The following is a 21,999-nucleotide window of genomic DNA, read 5'->3' on the forward strand; positions in this document are numbered from 1 at the left end:
ACTGGAGACTCTTTGGGGAGCTGCTGATTCGAACCTTATGCCAACACCGCATTGAAGTGGATTGACAAGAAGACACAGACAACATTCAGAGAAAAATTACCAAGACCATAATAGCAGCCAGTGAGGCCGCGATTGTGGTCTTGGTAATTTTTACGCTATCAAGTTGGAGATATACATAATGCTATTCAGTATCGATACTACACAATGGCAGCAAGTTTCGAACGGTACGTGTTTTATTGATACTAGGTAATAACCCACAAAATCTCGATCTAAGTTCAAAATAAACAAAGTATTGTAAATAGGAATATAAAGCTACTTCTAGAAAATAAATTAATATGCAATTTAGTCAATAAAATGGTAAAAATGTAAGAAAAACTTCTCTATTAGCTGGAGCAGTAAAAACTTCGCCCACACTGAGCTAATCTTGTTTCCACACCTTGCCCAAATAAGAGTATTCACCAAAGTAGGACTGATTATGGCAACTCAACCTAGAAGTTTCAACACCAAAGAAATTGATTTTATCCAGATAAAAGCGCGCAGCGGGCTCGAGAAGTGGTAGATCAGATCAGAATCAAGGCGGATGAAAAAAACTCCGACATCATTCTAATTCAAGAACCCTACACACAATGCAAAAGAAGTGAGGGGTTATCCCCTCACCTATAAAATCATCCAAAACAGCGGGGAAACCCCATGGGCCGACATCCTAGTCCAGAACCCTGACATTACTGTAATGAAAGTAGCTCACCTCTGCACTGCCTGGGTGCAATGTGCACAACCTCTCACGGTTTTTTTTTTTTTTTTTTATATCAAAACCCAAACCGTGCTTGGGTTGATGGTTGAGAAGACAACAGAAAATATTTGTTGACATTAGACTTGAACTTCTGTAGACTGCAATATTCAGGAAATATGTATGAAGGAAAGGTGTCCCAGAAAACGGCAGTTGAATGAATAAACGAAGAAGATGAAAAGTTGGTTCTGTGAGTTTGAAGTTGGACAGTAAATGGATGTTGGCGGGTGGCGGTACGTGTTCAGACTGTTTTGAAAGAGACAGTGGGAATTATAGATGCCAATTCAGAAGAACAGTGCCCATGGAAGTATCTGTAGAAGAGGCATGCAGTAGAAAAGTACGTCTATGAGACAGCGAGTGAAGAGCCTCTGTTAGAGATGAGTCATTAATTAACCTAACTACCCTCTTCTGAATGGAATCTAGAAGCATGAGAGAGGTTTTGGAGGCACAGCCCCAGATGTTAGAACAATATTCGATGATAGGGTATTTGGATTTGTAAAGAGTGAACAGCTGTTTGGAAGATAAGTAATGCAGAGAGCAAAAGAGAAAACCAAGTTTTTTAGATGCAGAGGAAGCAATATTTGTAATGTGCGTGTGCCAAGAGAGATTAGAAGTCAGGGTAATCCCCAAGAGAGATATATCAACTTGCCTAAAAATCAGAGTGTCACCAAAGATAAGCATTGGAGCAGAAGAATCCTTTTTCTGAGATATAAAGAAAAGACTGAGTTTTAGAAGGATTGAAATCAACTAAGTTGTCTTTGCCCAACAGGAGCATTACCTAGAGATTGGCATCTAAGGAATTGGTAGTGGATATCTGAGAAGTTGAAGCTGATTGAGCAGGGCAAGGTTTCTCAAAATGGAAAGTGGAATGCAATGTGCTATCATCAGCAAACTTATGGATAGGATTTCTAGTCGATGGAAGAAGGTCATAAATATACAAATGAAAAGAGTGGGGGAAAGAACTGAACTTTGGGGGACACCGGCATTAGTGGAGAAGTTAGAAGGCACAGAGCCATCTACCATCACCCTCAGTGAGCGGTCAAAGAAAAAAAAACTGGATAACCAATTATAAAAAAAAATTGACAAACCAGAAGATCTTTGTGCCAAACACGATTCAAAGCCTTTGAGATGTCAAGAGAAACTGCTTCTCTTTCACCAAACTTTTCCATTGATTTTGTCCACAAATGGGTAACATAAGCCAGAATATCAGAAGTGGATTGACACTGACGGAATCCATACTGGCGATCGATGATCAGACGGAAGGTTTCTAGGTAGTTTAAGAGTTGGCAGTTAATTGATTTCTCCATTACTTTAGAAAGAGTAGAAGTAATTGCAATGGGACGATAATTGTATGGGAGGAATTTGTCACCCTTTTTAGGAACTGGCTGGATATGAGGAAATTTCCAAATAGAAAGAAAAACACCTTTGAAAACAAGCAAGTCAAAAAAGGCAGCAAACAACAGGAGTAAGTTCAGGAGAACAGATTTTGAAAGCAAGTGGAGAAATACGATCAGGACCCGGAGCTTAGCATCAAGTTTCGTCAAAATCCTTCTGATATCCTTTTGACGGAAGACCACAGAACGCATTGAATGGAGCGTGTTAGGAATGGTGGGAGGTGTTTAACCAGGATCATTAATACATGAGTTGGAAGAAAAATGGGATGCTAGCAGGTCAGCTTTATCCTTGGCTGAAGTGACAATAGACCAACTGGTTTTGACAGAGGTGGGAGCAGAAATTGGCAAAGGTTACGGCCAATACCGTTGGCAAGAATGCTTGGCTACCATTTGGGCAAGAAGCAAGTTTTCTACTGTTATCCTGTTCAAATTATAGTTTTAACTGATTAATAACTGCTTTACAATTGTTTACAATTGGTGTAGGTAGAAAATGAAACTGAAGATTTAGAAACAAGCCAATTACGATATGCAACGTTCTTCTCTTGAACAGCCTTAGCACATTTATTGGAAAACCAAGGTTTAGATAATGGACGAGATTTTAAAGTGGAGTGTGGGATAAAGGATTCCATTCCTACAATGATAATTTCAATGACACAATCCGAGCAAACGTTGACAACAGAAGTTTTGAAACAGTAATCCAACCAAGGAAAAGAAGAAAAGAAATCTAGCAGGTCATCCCATTTTGCATTCATGTAATGTCAAACAACACAAGGTTGGGAATAGCCATGAGATAAAGGCTCCATTGGAGAAGAGACAATCACCAAGTTGCGATCTGAGGTGCCTAAAGAACTTCTCACTTCGACCGTGTACTTAGAAGGGTTGTTTGTGACAAAAAGATCAAGTGTGTTAGCTGTATGGTTAGGATTGTCCGGTATTCTTGTAGGTAAATGAACAATCTGTGCAAGGTCATTAGTAATTGCAAAAGCCTTAGCATCTCGACCAGCTGGGTCTGTGTGACGAGAAAACAGAAGCCAGCTGGAGTTGTGAACATTAAAATCACCAAGAAAAATTACCTCACTGTTAGGAAAGTTGGACTAGAGAGAGTCAAGTTGCAAAGAGAGGAAGTGAAAGAGCGCCAAGTGATTAGCGGAATTGGGAGAACAGTAGAGACAACAGATGAATTTAGCATTAGCATTAGCATTAGTAGAGGCATTTGATGCAAGAAAGCAAGCTTATGCAGCATCAGCCAAAAAAAAAAAAAAAAAAACCACTTCCACTTCACCCCTCTGTTCGTTCAAAATACCTGTCCAGCTGAGCCTTAAACTTATTTAGGCTATCAACCTCCACCACAAGGGATGGAAGTCTGTTCCACCAACCAACCACCCGCTGGCTAAAGGCAAATTTCCGCACGTCCATCCTACATCTGTCTTTCCTCAATTTGAATTTATGCCCTCTCAGGTGATTTTTCTGAGCTAGAGGAAGAATCCCATCAGCATTGAGCATGCTTAAACCATTCAAGGCTTTATACACCTCTATCAGATCACCTCGCTGGTGCCTAGTCTCCAGACACTGTAATTTGCAAAACTTAAGCCTTTCTTCGTAAGAGCACCCCTTTGTTCCATTCACTAATCTTGTTGCCCTTCTCTGTACTCGTTCCAGCAGCTCTACATCCTTCTTGAAATGAGGCCTCCAGACCTGTATACAGTACTCTAGGTGTGGCCTGACCATCGCCTTATACAATGGAATAATCACCTCCTTATCCCTGCTGGAAAAATTCCTGTATATGATTGACAATACTCCATGAGCTACTCTTGCAGCCCGTCTGCACTGCTCAGAGAACTTCATATCTGCCTGCACAACCACCCCCTAGTCCCTTTCATTCTCTACCACTGTCAGTGTTGTACCACAGAGTTGATACGTTGCTCTGGGGTTGCTGTTTCACATGTGTAGTACTTTACATTTGTCAATGTTAAACTTCATTTGCCACCTCTCAGCCCATCTGCTCAACCTTTCCAGATCCTGTTGCAGCAGCATAGTGTCAGTAGTGTCCTTGACAACCCTGCCAACCTTTGTATCGTCTGCAAACTTGGACATTAAGCCCGATATACCATCATCAATATCATTTATAAATACAGAAAACAATAATGGACCCAACACTGAGCCCTGAGGGACTCCACTAATAACATCAGTCCACGATGAGCAGTGTCCATTGATTACCACTCTCTGTCTTCTCCCCCTCAACCACCCCTTCATCCATAGCAGCAATTTGCCTCCAATGTCACACTGCTCCAATTTGTGTAGCAGTCTTCCATGTGCAACAGTATCAAAAGCCTTTCTAAGATCCAAGTATATAATATCAAAGTTATTCCCTGCATCCAGTTCTTTTGTGACTGCATCATAGTATCCAATCAAGTTGGTCAGGCAAGACTTCCCCTTAACAAAACCATGCTGTGTCTGAGCTATAACTGAAGTCTTGTCTAAATGATCCTGCAGTGCTTCTTTAACCAGTGCCTCCATTAATTTTCCTGGAACAGAAGTTAAGCTCACAGGTCTATAATTACTTGTGTCAGCCTTTGATCCTCCTTTGTGAATTGGGGTGACATTTGCACATTTCCAGTCTATGGGTACCTCCCCTGAGTCCAAGGAAGCTCTCATAATTATGGCTAAGGGTTTGCTTACTTCCTTTGCTGCCTCCTTTAATATAACTGGATAGATCCCATCCACCCCGGGTGCCTTTCTTCTGTTTATCCTCAACAGTTTCTCCTCCACTTTACTCCCAGTTATTTCAAGATTCTGTAGCTTACTGCTAGAGTTGAATACACCTCTGGCATTCCCCTCGCTGAATAACTCCTCATGTGTGAATGTCGATGCAAAATATTCATTTAGTTTGTTAGCTACCTGAGCAGGATCATCAACACTTGACCCATCAATATCAAGTGGACCAATCTGATTCATCCCCTTCCTTCTAGAGTTTACATAAGTAAAGAACTCTTTGCTGTTTTTCTTTGCATCCCTTGCCAAGGATTTCTCGTAATCTGCCTTCGCCTGCCTAACCTCCTTTCTAACTTGGTTGCATATCAACTTGTATCTATCATAGGCTTCTGTGTCATGTGTTAATTTGTATGTATCCCATGCATTTTTCTTCTCTGCCATATGCCTCATTAGTTCATCTGACATCCATTTTGGCCTAAACCTTGAACAATATTTCTTAGTTGGTATGTAAAGCCTAGTAGCTTCCAAGATAAGTTCTTTGAATGCTTCCCATTTTGAATTTGCTGTTGGTAACATCATCAGTTGGTCCCACTGTATAGAATTTAAATACTGTCTCAGTCCATCGTAGTCGCCTTTACGGAAGCAATAACCCTTCCCTTTACCCCTAATGGTAGTTACCTCTTTGAGTAAATCCCACTTCAGCACACTGTGATCACTGCCACCTAGTGGTTCATTTATCTGCAGATTCTTAATGCATGAAGAATCACTGCTGATAATCAAATCAAGAGTATTACTCCCTCTAGTTGCCTCCCGAACATGCTGATGTAGAAAACAATCATCCAATAAATCCACAAAAGCCCTGCTAGTGTGTGAGTAACCAGCCCCCAAAATCCAGTCAATATCTGGGAAATTAAAATCTCCCATTATAAGACACTCTGATTTACTGGCCCACTCTATTTCCCTCTACAGTTACTTATTATACTCATCAGAGTCATTAGGCCTATAGCACACTCCTACTCTCAATTTTTATCTTCCAATGTTTATGTCACACCAAACTGACTCGACACTGCACTGTCCAGCGATGTCGACTGGCTTCACTTCCTTGGTTTTTATGTGTTTCTTAACTAATAGCATAACACCTCCCCCCTTCCTATCCTGTCTATCCCTTCTGTAGACGTTGTACTCCCCAAATTGCAGTTCCGCATCCCTTATATCTGTGTGACACCACGTCTCTGATATCCCAACAATATCTGCCTTCGATGTTTTGAGCAATACCTCAAATTCATCAAATTTATTTACTAAACTCCTAGCATTGGTGTACACGCAAGTATACCTGCACCTGTTTCTATTCTTAGCTACCCTAACACAACCCATGTGTTTACTTGTGCCGCAATGGCTCCCAGCAGTCTCTGAAATACCATGCATCTTGTTTTTCAGGCTTCTGCTCATTCTAATAGAAGCAGTGCAAGAATCTCTTTCACATCTGCCAGTGGCTACTGTCAATCTATTGGTCTTTGTCTCCCCCTAGGCTAGCAGTTTTCCGACCCACCTAACACTGCCTCGATAGCATCAGCAAATATTCTTGCACCCTTTCTATTTAAGTGTATCCCATCCCTGTAGAAGCAATCTCTCCTGTTAACAAGTACAGTCCAGGCTGAAAAAAATTGTACCCCTTGAGCCTTGCACAATCTTTCCAGGGCCGAATTGATCGACAAATTTGACACAATTAGGCAGAGAGATTTTAAGCCAGGGAAGATCGAAGAGAGGAGATTCTAAATTACCAAGTCTCTGACAGGGAATATCACCTTTGAGACGAAAGGAATAATACAGCGAATAATTTGGGCAACTGAGATGAGCAGTAGTTCAATCAATTGATAACTGAGATACTGTCAGAAAAAGTACATGGAGTTTGGCAGACTGCAAGTGGAAATGGACATCGTTGAACTTAGAACTGAGACCACGTATATTGATGAAATGAACTAGGAAGTGGTTGGGAGGTTTAGATCTTTTCGCAGACAAGCCTTACTCTATTAGTTTGGCAATTCATGGTGTATTCGATAGTAAGAAAAAGTGAGACTGTATGAAGTAATGAAAATTTTGGATAGGCGTAGGCATGGTAAGAATATACACAGATCCTCGATATAACATGGACTTTACAATGACACCCCCCCCCCACATACACACTACTCGGACTCCCTCAGGTCACTATCTGGCAGAGTAGAGGGAGCAAGATTATACATTAGCTGATCCGTAAACCTCCTAAAGAGTTACCAATAGGTTCGGTCTGGTGTAGTAACTAGTAGCCAGCCTGCGAACACCGTTTTAGAGCTGTACCCTCGAAATGTAAGGAAGATTGGATCTCGCTATAATATCCATCATAACCTCAAAAGTCATCAGTGAATCTGCATGATGGAAGAGATTAGTAGAGGCAATGATGCAAGAAAACAAGCTTATGCAGCATCAGCCAAAAAAAAAAAAAAAAAACCCTTCCATTTCACCCCTCCGTTCGTTCGAAATACCTGTCCAGCTGAGCCTTATATTTATTTAGGATATCAACTTCCACAACAAGGGATGGAAGTCTGTTCCACCAACCAACTACCCGCTGGCTAAAGGCAAATTTCCGCACATCTATCCTACATCTGTCTTTCCTCAATCTGAATTTATGCCCTCTCAGGTGATTATTCTGAGCAAGAGGAAGAATCCCATCAGCACTGAGCATGCCCAAACCATTCAAGGCTTTATACACCTCTATCAGATCACCTCGCCTAGTCTCCAGACATTGTAATTTGCAAAACTTAAGCCTTTCTTCGTAAGAGCAACCCTTTGTTCCATTCATTAATCTTGTTGCCCTTCTCTGTACTCGTTGCAGCAGCTCTACATCCTTCTTCAAATGAGGCCTCCAGACCTGTATACAGTACTCACGGTGTGGCCTGACCATTGCCTTATACAAGGGAATAATCACCTCTTTATCCCTGCTAGAAAAATTCCTGTATATCATTGACAAGACACCATGAGCTACTCTTGCAGTCCGTCTGCACTGCTCAGAGAACTTCATTTCTGCCTGCACAATTACCCCCAGGTCCTTTTCATTCTCTACCCACTGTCAGTGTAGTACCACAGAGTTGATATGTTGCTCTGGGGTTGCTGTTTCCCATATGTAGTACTTTACATTTGTCAATGTTAAACTTCATTTGCCACCTCTCAGCCCAACTGCTCAATCTTTCCAGATCCTGTTTCAGCAGCATAGCGTCAGTAGTGTCCTTAACAACCCTGCCAACCTTTGTATCGTCTGCAAACTTGGACATTAAGCTTGATATACCATCATCAATATCATTTATAAATACAGAAAACAATAATGGACCCAACACTGAACCCTGAGGGACTCCATTAATAACATTAATCCACGATGAGCAGTGTCCATTGATTACCACTCTCTGTGTTCTCCCCCCTCAACCATCCTTTTTCCATAGCAGCAATTTGCTTCCAATGCCACACTGCTCCAATTTGTGCAGCAGTCTTCCATGTGCAACAGTATCAAAAGCATTCTAAGATCCAAATATATAATATCAAAGTTATTCCCTGCATCCAGTTCTTTTGTGACTGCATCATAGTATCCAATCAAATTGGTCAGGCAAGACTTTCCCCTAACAAAACCATGCTGTGTCCGAGCTATAATGAAGTCTTATCTAGATGATCCTGCAGTACTTCTTTAACCAGTGCCTCCATTAATTTTCCTGGAACAGAAGTTAAACTCACAAGTCTATAATTACTTGTGTCGGCTTTTGATCCTCCTTTGTGAATTGGGGTCACATTTGCAAATCTCCAGTCTGTCGGTACCTCCCCTGAGTCCAAGGAAACTCTCATAATTATGGCTAACGGATTGCTTACTTCCTTTGCTGCCTCCTTTAATATAACTGGATAGATCTCATCCACCCCCAGGTGCTTTTCTTGTGTTTATCTTCAACAATTTCTCCTCCACTTTACTCTCAGTTATTACAAGATTATCTAGCTTACTGCCAGAGTTGAATACACCTCTGGTATTCCCCTCGCTGAATAATTCCTTATGTGTGAATGTCGATGCAAAATATTCATTTAGTTTGTTAGCCACCTGAGCAGGATCATCAACAGTTGAACCATCAATATCAAGTGGACCAATCTGATTCATCCCCTTCCTTCTAGAGTTTACATAGTAAAGAACTCTTTGCTGTTTTTCATTGCATCCTTTGCCAAAGGTTTCTCGTAATCTGCCTTCGCCTGCCTAACCTCATTTGTAACTTGGTTACAGACCAGCTTATATCTATCATAGGCTTCCATGTCACCCATTAATTTATATGTATCCCATGCATTTTTCTTCTCTGCCATATGTCTCATTAGTTCATCTGACATCCATTTAGGCCTAAACCTTGAACAATATTTCTTAGTTGGTATGTAAAGCCTAGTAGCTTCCAAGATAAGTTCTTTGAATGCTTCCCATTTTGAATTTGCTGTTGGTAACATCATCAGTTAGTCCCACTGTATAGAATTTAAATACTGTCTCAGACCATCGTAGTCGCCTTTACGAAAGCAAAAACTCTTCCCTTTACCCCTAATGGTAGTTACCTCTTTGAGTAAATCCCACTTCAGCACACTGTGATCACTGCCACCTAGTGGTTCCTTTATCTGCAGATCCTTAATGCATGAAGAATCACTACTGATAATCAGATCAAGAGTATTACTCCCTCTAGTTGCTTCCCGAACATGCTGATGTAGAAAACAATCATCCAATAAATCCACAAAAGTCTTGTTAGTGTGTGAGTGACCAACCCACAAATTCCAGTCAATATCTGGGAAATTAAAATCCCCCATTATAAGACTTTCTGATTTACTGGGCCACTCTATTTCCCTGCACAGTTTCTTATTATACTCATCAGAGTCATTAGAGCTATAGCACACTCCTACTCTCAATTCTGATCTCCCAATGCTTATGTCACACCAAACTGACTCGACACTGCATTGTCCAGCGATGTCGACTGGCTTCACTTCCTTGGATTTTGTGTTTCTTAACTAATAGCATAACCCCTCCTCCCTTCCTATCCTTTCTGTACACATTGTTGTTGTTGTTGTTGTAATGGAGGCTTAATGGCACATAAGCTGCTAAGGCTATAATGTGCCTATTCACTTATTATATTGAAACATGAGTTTTCCATAAATCAGAAATAATTAAAAAGACCAGTTTGCCTGAGAAAGTCAAAAAATTCAGAAATATTTGCCTTATCACCAATCAGGTTTTCAAGAGTAATTGGTTTATGTAGATTAACCAGTGAGATCAAGGATGAAGTTCTGGCTTGTTTATAATAGGAGCAGACAATAAGAATATGTTTTACAGTCAAATTGTTAGAACAATGTGTACATTGTGGTGGATCATCTCCTCTCAGCAAATGAAGGTGGGTCAGATGTGTATGTCCTATTCTTGCCCTTGAGAGGACTACTTCTTCTCGTCTCGATGTACGCACACTGGAGCGCCAAATTTTCGGGTCTTGTTTAAACTGAAAGAGTTTATTATTAGTCTGAGAGTGCCACAGTGCTGTCCATTGTGATAGGCAAGCAGCATGAATGGTTAATGCATAATCTGATGCTGGAACAGGGATGTTGGTTAGATCTAAGGTAGTTGGATTTTTTGCAGCTTTATCGGCCAGTTCATTTCCTAAAATACCGGAATGTGCTGGAATCCAGCAAAAAGTGACCTGTTGATTGGGTTCTTTAATTTGCAGTAATAAGCTTCTGATTTCATCTAGAACAGGGTGAACTTTATCTGAGGAATTACATAACGACATGATTGAGCTGAGGGAATCAGTGTAAATAACAGATTTTAAGGAACAGTTAGAATGAAGATTTTCTAAAGCTAGTTTTATTGCGTATAATTCAGCAGAAAATATACTAAATTCTGACGGAAGGGAAGCTGATACAATTGTATTTGGAAACACTGCAGCTGCTCCAACATTTGAATTAGATTTAGAGCCATCTGTATAAATTGCAGAGAAATCAGAATATCTTTGAATGTGAACTGCGTGAATTTGGTTGATATTTGTTGCTTGCAAGGAATTCTTTCTCCATTGACAGAGGTAAGTGTCACAGATTGGAAGAGGAGGAGGAGTCCATGGAGGTTGAGTATAAGTTGCTACCTGCTTTACGGAATGGATAGAAATATTCCAAACTTGCACCAGTTCAAGAAGGCTAAGACCAGCTGGTTTTACTATGCTAGGTTTGTTTCTGTATAGGGTTTCTAACGGTGGGTTAAAAAGGTATGACCGAACGGGATGAGAGGCACAACTTTGTATCTTGACAGCATATTTCAGTAACAGTGTTTTCCTGCGTAAAGTTAGTGGAGGCTCATGAGCATCAATGTAGAGACTATGTACTGGCGACGTTCTGAATGCACCAATTGCAATTCTCAAAGCACTGTGCTGAATGGGATCAAGCCAGCGTAATGCACTCTTTCTGGCAGAATCATAGATTGGAGCACCATAATCGAGACAGGATCTGATTAATGCCCTGTATAACTGAAGAAGTGAGGTACGATCTGCACCCCATGTTTGGGCAGATAAAGCTCTGAGTATGTTTAACTTTTTTAGACATGAAGTCCGTACATTTTTAATATGATCTAAGAAATTTAACTTATTGTCAAGGGTTAATCCTAGAAATCGGATGTTGCTGGTGACCGGGACAAAGACGTTAGAAATTTGAAGTTCAGGATCTGGATGAAGTTTGCGTTGTCTACAGAAATGGATGGCAACTGTTTTCTGCTGCGAGAGCCGATAGCCGTTGAGGTTCGCCCATTGTTGAATTTTATTAAGTGATATCTGAAGCTGTCTTTCAATAGACCTCATGTTTTGAGAATGACAAGAGATGGAAAGGTCGTCTGCATAAAGGTAAATCTCAATTGTATTTGGAAGCTGCTTAGTGATAGAATCTATTCTCAGAGCAAAAAGAGTGGCACTCAGTACTGATCCCTGTGGAACACCTTCTGCCTGGATGAAAGTTGGGGAAAGGGCATGTTGATATCGAACTTGAAATGATCTAGTATGTAGAAAGTTCTGAACGAATATAGGAAGATTGCCTCGTAGTCCGAGAAGGTAAAGATCACTAAGTATACTATACCGCCAGGTGGTATCAAAAGCCTTCTCTATGTCTGTTGAAACCATTACTAGATGTTCATGTTTGACAAAAGCATTACAGATGGCAAATTCGGCCTTGACCATAAGATCTAAGCATGATCTGTTTTGACGAAAGCCATATTGACTATGGCTCATTAGATGTTCCGACTCAATGATCCAGACGAGTCTTCTGTGGATAATTCTCTCAAGGATTTTACTGAGGCAGCTAGAGAGAGATATGGGTCTATAGCTATTTGGGTTGGATGGATCTTTTCCAGGCTTCAGGAATGCCAAAATTGTATAGTGATGCCAAGATGCTGGAAAAACATTTTCTAAAAATATGCGATTGTAAAAGACCAGGAGGCAGCGCAGAGCTTTGTCATCAAGATGTTGTAGCATGACATAATAAATCCCATCTGGCCCAGCAGCACCATTGCGAGCTGTTCTGATGACATGTAAAAGTTCAGAATATTGCAGAGGTTTGTTATATGGGAGAAGACGGGTAGTTTGAAAATGAATAGCATGCTTTTCTTTACTGTTTTTAATTCTTTGGAATGAGGTAGTATAGGCTGACGTTGCTGAGATTTCTGCAAAAGTATTGCCTAAAGCACTAGCTATATCTACAGGATTAGAGAGATCTTTCCCATTCCAGGAGAGGATTGGAGAAGGTATGGTAGGAAACTTACCAGACAGCTGTCTAATTTTTTTCCATATTATTTTGGGATCGGTATTTCTGTGAAAACTGGATGCAAAACGGGTCCAGGATTCTTTCTTTGCTTGCTTTTTTATGAAGCGTGCTTTTGCCCTTAATTTCTTATAATTAATGAGATTGACTGTGCTCGGACATTTCCAAAACAAATTCCAGGCTTTATTTTTTGCTCTCTTTGCTGTGGTGCATTTATCATTCCACCAGTAATTATAATGCTTTCGGCCCGGCGGATTTGATATTGGTATTGTGTCTTTAGCCACATTTAGAAGATGCGACGTGATGTAATCTGTCACATCATCAATGTGCTGGAGGCGGATTTTTTCCTCATCGAGGTCAATTGATGATTGAAATTTTGCCCAGTCTGCTCGGACAAATTTCCACTTTCTGCAGGGTTGAATTGAAGGAGTCTTTGCTTTCAGAAAGTTGCATACTATTGGGAAGTGGTCACTGCCCATGGGATCATTTATTACATACCACTCTATGGCTGGGACTAGTACTGGTGAACAAATTGAGAGATCTATTGCTGAGGTGTGTCCTGTTGGAAGCTGTACGTGTGTCGGTGCACCTGTATTGAGTATAGTGAGATTTAGTGCATCCAAAAAACTTTCAATTAGTCGGCCTCGTCTATCCAATTTAGGAGAGCCCCATAATGGGTGGTGCCCGTTAAAGTCTCCTAATATACAGAGAGGTGGAGGTATCTGTATAAAGAGTTCTTCAAGATCTTTTAAAGAGTTAGTACAGTTTGGCGGTAGGTATATTGAGACTAGTGTTATTGCACTCTGGAGAATTATACGAACAGCAACAGCTTCTATTTTAGTTTGGAGTGGGATATGTTTAGTTGGGATCTTTGAATTTACTAGGATTGCCACACCACCATGGGCAGCGCCAGCGGTATTTCGATCTCTTCGATAAATGCAATAGTTCTTTATCGAAGGAGAAATTTGTGTGGTTAGGTAAGTTTCCTGTAAACAAAAGGCAACCGGAGAATATTGATTAATTAGGTATTGAATATCGTCTGTGCTGGAACGAAAGCCTCTGCAATTCCATTGTAAGATGCTGTGGTTCATTTTGGTTTAGTTGAGGATGATTCATCTGACTGTTTTTTGTTTGAGGAGGATTTTTTTCGGTCTCTATTCGGGAAGGTAGGGCGACCGGTATCCATAGTATCGTTTGCGTGAAGTTCTAGTATTGGTTCTTCATGATCTGGGTTTACATCTACTTCCATACTACCAGTGGATGATTCAGGTTTATTGTTGTGTTTAGTAGTTTTTAGTTTTTCTTTGTCATGCGGTACTGTCCGAGTCTCAACTGGGATACTGATTGGAGTGTTGGTCGATTCACTGATTTTAATTTGATGTGTGTCTTTGACAGGGTTTGATAATGTGTTTTTAGCCCAGTTAGCTAGAGATGTGCAGGGAGGTATGGATACATCTGTTTGAGCTGCTGTTGAATTAAAGCTTCGAGTGTGAGCTGCATATGAATGACTGGGCATGGTCGACATAACCTGTCTGCGTGCCTCGGGGTACGTAACTTTGTGCTCTATTTTATATTTTTGGATTTTCTTCCCCGTTTTCCACATTTCACAAGATTTGGAAAAGGCTGGGTGACTTTCTTTGCAGTTGGGACAAATGGGACTTGAGGCTGAACAGTCTGCTTGTGTATGTTCCTTGGAACCACAAATAGGACAAATAGCTTCTCCTCTGCATGCTTGTTGGGAATGTCCATATTTTTGGCATTTAAAGCAACGTAGAGGATTAGGTATGTAAGGCCGTATTCGGCAGTTTAAATAGCCAGCTTTTACTGAGGCTGGCAAATCTGGGGTGCTGAATGTTAAAATTATGGATCGGGTTGGAACAAGATTTCCATCTTTTTTGCTCTTTATACGTTTTGCACTAATTACTTTTTGATTGCCCAGTTCCTGTACTAATTCCTCTTCAGATACTGTAATCAGGTCCCACTCTGTGATGACACCTTTTGACGAGTTTAACGTATTGTGGGGAGTGATAGATACGGGTAGCCCAGCAAAGGTTGTTGTTTTAAGCATTTTCGGTGTACCAGCAATGGATTCCAAAAATCTTTGGATGACAAATGGTGATAATTTGCAGACAGGCTGGTTGGAGAGCGAATGTATTACAAGGAAGTTTGGCATCTCATTGCTCTGCACTTCTCTTCGGAGCCTTTTTGGTTGATTTAGGTCATCATCATTTGGTTTGTCTGGCCTTGAATTTGAAGGCTCTAGTGGTGGATAGTCATTTATATCCATCGTTACTCCTTTTCGCCCTGGAGGATAACTTTTCCCCCAGGTTACCGGCCCCGCCACGGGGAGGCAGGAGCAGTGCCGCTCGGAGGCCAAGCGGTTGAAGTGTTAGTTAATTAGTAAAAATATAAATAGAGGAAAATGTAAAGAAAGGTGTATTTCCTTCCTGTGTTCTACTTGTTACTTTTCAAGTACAGAACTGTTTTTAAAGTAAAACTGTTTATAGAAATGTGAACGTAAAATATAATTTCAATCGCTTATCAAGAGCACTTTATAAATCGCAAGAATATAGCTTGGCCTCGAAATACGCTTGGCACCTGGGGCCTGTACACATTGTACTCCCCAAATTCTAGTTCTGCATTCCTTATATCTGTCTGACACCATGTCTCTAATATTCAAAGGAGCAGCCAAATCCAGCTGGATTTGGCTGCTCCTTTGACAACTGAGAAAAGATTATGGCAGATTTTTATAGAGAAATGGCAACAAGACTGGTCAACATCCAAATTAGGTAGTGGAACGAGGGATTTTATGCTTGTTGTCAAGGTGATAAGAAACACAGAATTGCTTTGGTTTTCACCTGGCTTGTATGGGGCTTTTATACTCATGGACCAGGAAAGCATAAACACCAAGCTTCATAAACTGGGTTTATCCCCAACAACATTGTGCTTATGTAGCTGCGAAGAGACTTTCAATCATATTCTATTTGAATGTCATTACTACAAAGATTTTCATGTGGATCTTTGTCGTTTTGTTCCTGACTTGAACCCGAATAACAAGCCGGTTCTCATTCAGACCCAAACAGCTTTTAATGCATTAAAATTTATGCTACAAAAGCATTCAAGAGAAGAGAGGATCTCAGAGCTCCATCTTAATCTCAGGAACTAGAATTCTTCTGTATGATATCAACCCGAATTATACTTTCTGACTCATGACTGAACCTAATTTAGGTTATAACTCCATTTATGACTGTACTCTGTTCACCCAAGTGGCTGAATACATGAACTTTGTGTTTTTATTAACTTCTGGCATAGCTCTATTGTGACAAAGTACCATTCCCTAAATTTAAAGATTTCTGTTGCACTCCTAGACTTTCTTGAGTAAACCATTACCTGGATTTGACTTTATTTGGAACTGTTTACAAACAACACTCTTGGACTGTCAGTTTTGTATATATGTAAATACAATGAGGAATTTTTGCCCTATTTGCTTTGCAGCAACTCTTCCTGATTGGTTTTTGGTGTTCTTATAATTCAGGAGCCCTAAAATTGTAAATATCTTTGTATATAATGATTGCAGATTGATGTTGATCCCAGAATCTGGGTTGTGATTTGTCATGGAGGTTAATCCATAGTTGGAAAAACAAGTTCCACTTCTCCTCTTCTTTCTTTATTCTTGCTTTATTTCTATTATTTTCAAATTCCAAGACAGATCCCTCTGCTGATCCCCCTCTTTTCTATCTTTACCCTCCCCTTCTAGTTCCCATACTTCTTCTGTCTTTCTCTTCTCATGTCTGTAATTGGGTTTTCCTTGGTCTTTGCCCTGGGTTGATGTAGCATGAGCTAAAAGTAGATCCTGGGTGCCTCTTTATGGTAGGGATGGGGGTGGTACGTGGTAACCAGGGGTTGCTGCTTACCACCTGTTAAGAGCCAGGTACCAGCCGACAACAGAACACATCATAACATTTACACACCACATACAAATGGCTGGTTTTGGAGTAAGATTCGACACAAGAAGTACAATAGTGGCTAATGGGGGAACCCTGGGGTCTGCCACAACAACACATGAATGTCCCCTAACTCCAGTGTGGCAATTAAAGCAGCTTTAACAATAAAACTCAAAGCACACATCTGCAAAACATAAAGATAAAAAGCATAAGAAAGACAAGAAATCCAGGGATTATAATAATTGCAGGACTACATCTACTGTGGCCTTACAGATTCTGTTGAGAAAACCAGTACATTATGAGATCCAATACAGATACATGAATTATCATCTGAAAAGAGTACACCCTATTTTATTGGAAGATGTGCAGCTTCATTTGAGTGTTTCTTTGGCTTCTGAAAGGAAAAGACTGCGTTCCATCTACATTGTAAAGTGGCAAAGAGATCAGAATACCTCAGACCTTGGTAGTGTAACAAGAGAATTTTTATCTTTATCTAGAGAGTTCAAGAATAAAGAATTTTTATGGTGTTCTCCAGGATTGCTTAGCACATTCCTGCTGTTGGGCCATGGCAGCATTAATAGTAAACTGTTTAAATTGGGACTGTCTCCTACTACACTTTGTCTGTGTAGGGCTGAAGAGAACATGGATCATATCTTACTTGATTGTCATTACTATTTGGACTATAGACAAGAACTTCAACTTATTGCAGGACTCTTCACTAGTGAAAATAAATCCTTACTTGTTCAATCTCAGGTTGCAGAAGATAAAGGCTAAATGAATGTGCCAAGCAATCCTATAATAAAAGGTTGTATTCATTGTGCCACTATAACTTGCTGCACTGTTTGGATGTGATCCATTGCATTAAAGCCACTGCTGAAACCTGCTTGCAATTTGGGTTGTACTGCATCAATGTTGTGCCTATTCTTCTTGAAAGTATTTTTTGTGAAAACCTTGTAGACTACAGGCAATAAGCTTGGTAAGAGTAATCTTTTGTTCCCCTCACCAATCTTGTTGCCCTCCTCTGTACCTGTTCCAGCAGCTCTACATCCTTCCTAAAATGAGGCTTCCAGACCTGTTTTGACTGAGTATTGTGAAGTAGCACATTCCTCTTAACCCTTCTGCCTCTAATAGTTCATATGTGTCACAAGAACTTTTAAAAAAAAATAAATACAAATTTTGGAGCCATACAAGGGGCATTTGAAAAGTTTGCATGAGATGAAGGGTTTATTTGAGGAGTACCCCCACTTTGTATGTCATTATTCCTCTAGCTCTAGTGACTACAATCCTTTCTGTGTTATCCAAACAAAAATCATGTTTGCCCATGTCAGTGTTCTGGGCAAAACTACGGAACACTTGTGCATGTTACCTTGTAATCTGGTGATTTAAGGTGCATATTTTGACAATGAAATACTATTGTTCTGATGAAGAGAAAGACAATTTAATTTGAAAAATGAAATTTGTGGATTTTATTAGATTTACATGTATTAACTGAAGTACTATTTATTTTGAAATGCACATGTAACTTACTAGAGTTCATTTTTTGATGTGTTCCCAAGACAGTTAAGTGAAGTGAGAGGCCAATAAAGTAAAAAGAACCCAAGCAATCTAACAGGTGGAACATAATCACTCAAATGACAGTGCAGTAAAACAGCAGTGTGCAAAAGGGTATACTGGAATGCATAATTTGTTGGATACTCAATAAGAGTAACACCAGTGGCAATAGACAGCCTCACTGGGTTATGCACATCAGCTAAAAACAAGTAGGTATATAGTGGAGACTGGAAAAGGTCTCCTGGTCTGATGAATTCTGGATCCAGTTGTTCCATGCCAGTAATAGGACCAGGGTACAGCAGAAGAATCAATGGACCAATAGTTATTGGTAACTAACAGCACATAAACATATCCAGATAGAGGTGACAGATATAACTGAAGACAGCTTGGTGATGTGAGAGGCTAACAAAGCAAAAAGAACCACAGAGTAACAGGCAGGCCATAATCACCATTGTGTGGTGATTCTGTCATAGAGCAGTATCAAAAATTTTAAGTTTCCCCCTAAACTGTGGGATTCATTTGAGAATAGTATTCCTCAGTTTATCAGGTGTGAGACAATAACAGGTTGTAATAATTAACTTTTCTTTGGGTAGTCTACAAGCAGCTCAGAATCTTTCCATGTTTCTTTCACCGCTGTCATATTTATACTGACATCACACATTCGTGTAGGTAGATACACACACATTGCTCTGCTGGCTGTCATTCCACATGCTGTTAGTCTCTTACCATGTGAGGAAATAACCTAAGATGTCACTGAAATATTATTCATTGAACAAAAACTTGGAAGGACTAATAGTCTCTTATACACTGAAGGTTGTTCTAAATAGATTTTTTCACACCTACAATACTGTAAAAAGAATTTTGATATTTTATATACATTTAATAATTTATAATTATTATAATTTTATTATCATAATTTAATAATATTATTAATAATAATACTATAAAACTTGATCTTGCTATACAGAAGGTTATGTTACGGGATACACTCATAATACTGAAGTTAACTTGTATGTTCAAAAATTTTTTTAAAATTATATACTGTATATCCAAAGCCAATCACTATTTATGATTTACACAATGAGATGAATTATGCTTCTAATTAACTCATCACATACTCATACAGTAGACCTTCCAACGTAGTGGAAGTGAGAATGTGACACTTTTTTTTTTCTGTTGCTCAATAATGTAATCAGATGCTAATATTGCAACTTAATGATTGTAATTATGCCTTCTGTCTTATGTCAGTTAATTACATTTAGAGAAAATTTAATTACATTTAAAGAAAATATACCTTGATTTTCTGCTTGTAAAACCTTAATCTGTTGAGTCCGAAATTTGATTCCAGACAAAAGTTCCATGTTTTCATTAGATACGCTAAGAAAAATTAGAGTCACTTATTAAATGATGAAAATAATGAAATAAAACTAATATAAGTCAAAAAAGAAACTATAAATATGTGGGTAATAAAATTAATATTATGAAAAATATAATTAAAAAATCACGTCTAATGATTCTGAGGTGTGACAAATATCCCGAGGCAACTTGAATAGACAAGCAAGTGCAACTGCTTTATTCTGGACACCAGAAACCTACCTTCTGTAGACCTGAAATTACAGACTGCCAATAAAAATCATGTGAAAATGGTTTTTTGAACAATATGAATGATGGCCATTTATACTAACATATCATATAAAGTGCAAGGGGCAACTGTCATTTATACCAACATATCATACAAAACACAAAGAACTGTCATGGATATGACATGGTTCTTACCAGAGATCCAAACTGTATCACAAATGTGATGGTGCATGAACAAAAGCAGGTAATGGCCACAATATCAAAAACTAGGTAGTGTCCAAAGAAATTTCTGTGGTAAAAAGAAAATGTGAGTGTTTCAATTTCAAGAGTGGAAATCTATAGTAGATTTGGGTATTTCTTGAGCTCAATAAACTGATTTCATTTCAATGGAGAAGTTCTGCAAAAGAAAGATGCCAAAATGGATGAAAAGAGAGGTTAATGGGTTAATTGAAGAAAAGAAAGAAAAAAAAAAAAAAAAAAACAATTACGGAGGTACAATAAATCACTAGCAAAGAAAGCTAAGACTAGGAACAAGGAGTTCTCGTATGTGAATAGAAATAAGAAGAGGGTCAATCAGATAAATACCTTACCTGATCGAAGTGGAAGAAACATAAAACTCAGAAGAAGTAGCAGGTCAGTCAAATAGGTATGTTACAATATTTACAGTTGAAAGAACTGTAAAATAAGTAATTATATACTATAAAGTGATTACTGTAAAATAAGTATTTTATAATGATCTGCAAAAAAAATCTATCAGAAAAGCTACTAAGGCTAAGAGAAGGTAAAGTTCCATGGTGGATAGCTCACAGCTGCATGCAAGGATGCTAGTGGACCAAAGAAGTATTAATGTCTATCCAGCCCACAAAGGGAATGAAAATGAAGTTATGGGCAATTATAGAGCAGTGAGTTCAGCCTCAGTGGAAATTAACATCATGGAGTCTTTGATTAAGGATATGCTAAACCCATGCTGGGATCCTTAATGGATCCCAGCATGGGTTGATGAGGGGAAAAATCTTGCCTGACCAGTCTAGTCTGGTTAATTATTACGATGCCTCATAAAGCATTTGGATACAAGAAACAACACTGTCATTTAGCTCTATTTCAGTAAAGCCTTTGTTTTGCATGAAAATCTATTGTATAAACTGAAGCAAATTCAGATTACTGGTAAGATCCTTCAGTTTTTTTTTGTTTTTGTTTTGTTGGTTTTTAGGAGCATTAGCAACTAAGGCCATATTGCTCCGGGATATGCGGTGGTCATTCCTTGACCTTTCCGCATCCTCCGTATTTGGTGGTGACGGCTCGAACCCCGGTCTAATCAAGAAGCGTGTGCTGTACACTGCTGCTCCTTCCCACCTGGCTACGGAGGCGCCTCGATCCTTCAGTGAATCAGGTTTCACGAAAAGACAAGAGGTGACTACTTAGATGATCATTCTTCACATTGAACCAGTGTACCAAGTGGAATTCCTTGTGGAGGGTGGAAGATCACTATCACCTGTTCCAATTTTATTAATGATAATGATGAGAAAGGACAAGATGTTTTCAGTCTTCTTATGACTTGAAAGCAGTAAGAGTGATTAACAACCAGAACCATGCCACATTCATAGCTGCCAACTTTTGCCTTTAGAAAAGCTGGAGATCAAGTAACTACAAGCAGGAAAAAAAAAATAAATAAATCAGTTTTTTTGGCAAAAATAGTCAAAAAATTTTTTTTTTCAAAAACCAGTAGTTTATCACAGAAAACACGAGACTTTTCAGAAAAAGGTTTTCCACACTGCACTATAAATTAAATTTTAGTGACAACATACACATTTCATATTAAAATACAGCCACAGAATTACTTACCAGAATAGTATGCGCTCAAACATTAACTAACTTAGGACATTTCTGTATGTGAATTTCTATTTGGATTGGCTGTTAGACAATGTGTGTGTGGAGAGGATAATGGGAGGAAATTTGCCATTTAATTGCTTTATTTTTCTCCATATTATCCTTGCATCAGTATTTTTATTAATTGTAGTTGAGAATCAAACTCAAAAGTCTCTTTTTGCTTTCTTCCTAATGTGGCAGGCCTTGGCTCTAAGTTTCTTATAGTTTATAAGATTGGTATTGGTAGGTTGTTTCCAGAATAGATTCCATGCATGATTTTTTTCTTTTTTTACATTCTTATAGGAGTAAGAGTAACCTATAAGAGTAATAATTCTTATTACTCTTA

General features: G+C 39.2%; 1 protein-coding gene across 1 annotated transcript in view; it reads right to left on the reverse strand.

The window, feature by feature from the left end:
• The window catches only part of LOC150078417 (coiled-coil domain-containing protein 125-like), a 253,546-nt gene that overhangs the window by 142,156 nt on the left and 89,391 nt on the right, over window positions 1-21,999 (reverse strand). The window contains exon 5 of the mRNA XM_090385396.1: window positions 19,501-19,583. Within this exon, the coding sequence (XP_090241522.1) occupies window positions 19,501-19,583 (83 nt within the window). The remainder of the gene's footprint in view (window positions 1-19,500; window positions 19,584-21,999) is intronic.

This window comes from Mastigoproctus giganteus, chromosome 11 (genome assembly GCF_048544385.1).
Source record: "Mastigoproctus giganteus isolate SK-2022 chromosome 11, ASM4854438v1, whole genome shotgun sequence".
Taxonomy (NCBI): Eukaryota; Metazoa; Arthropoda; class Arachnida; order Uropygi; family Thelyphonidae; genus Mastigoproctus; species Mastigoproctus giganteus.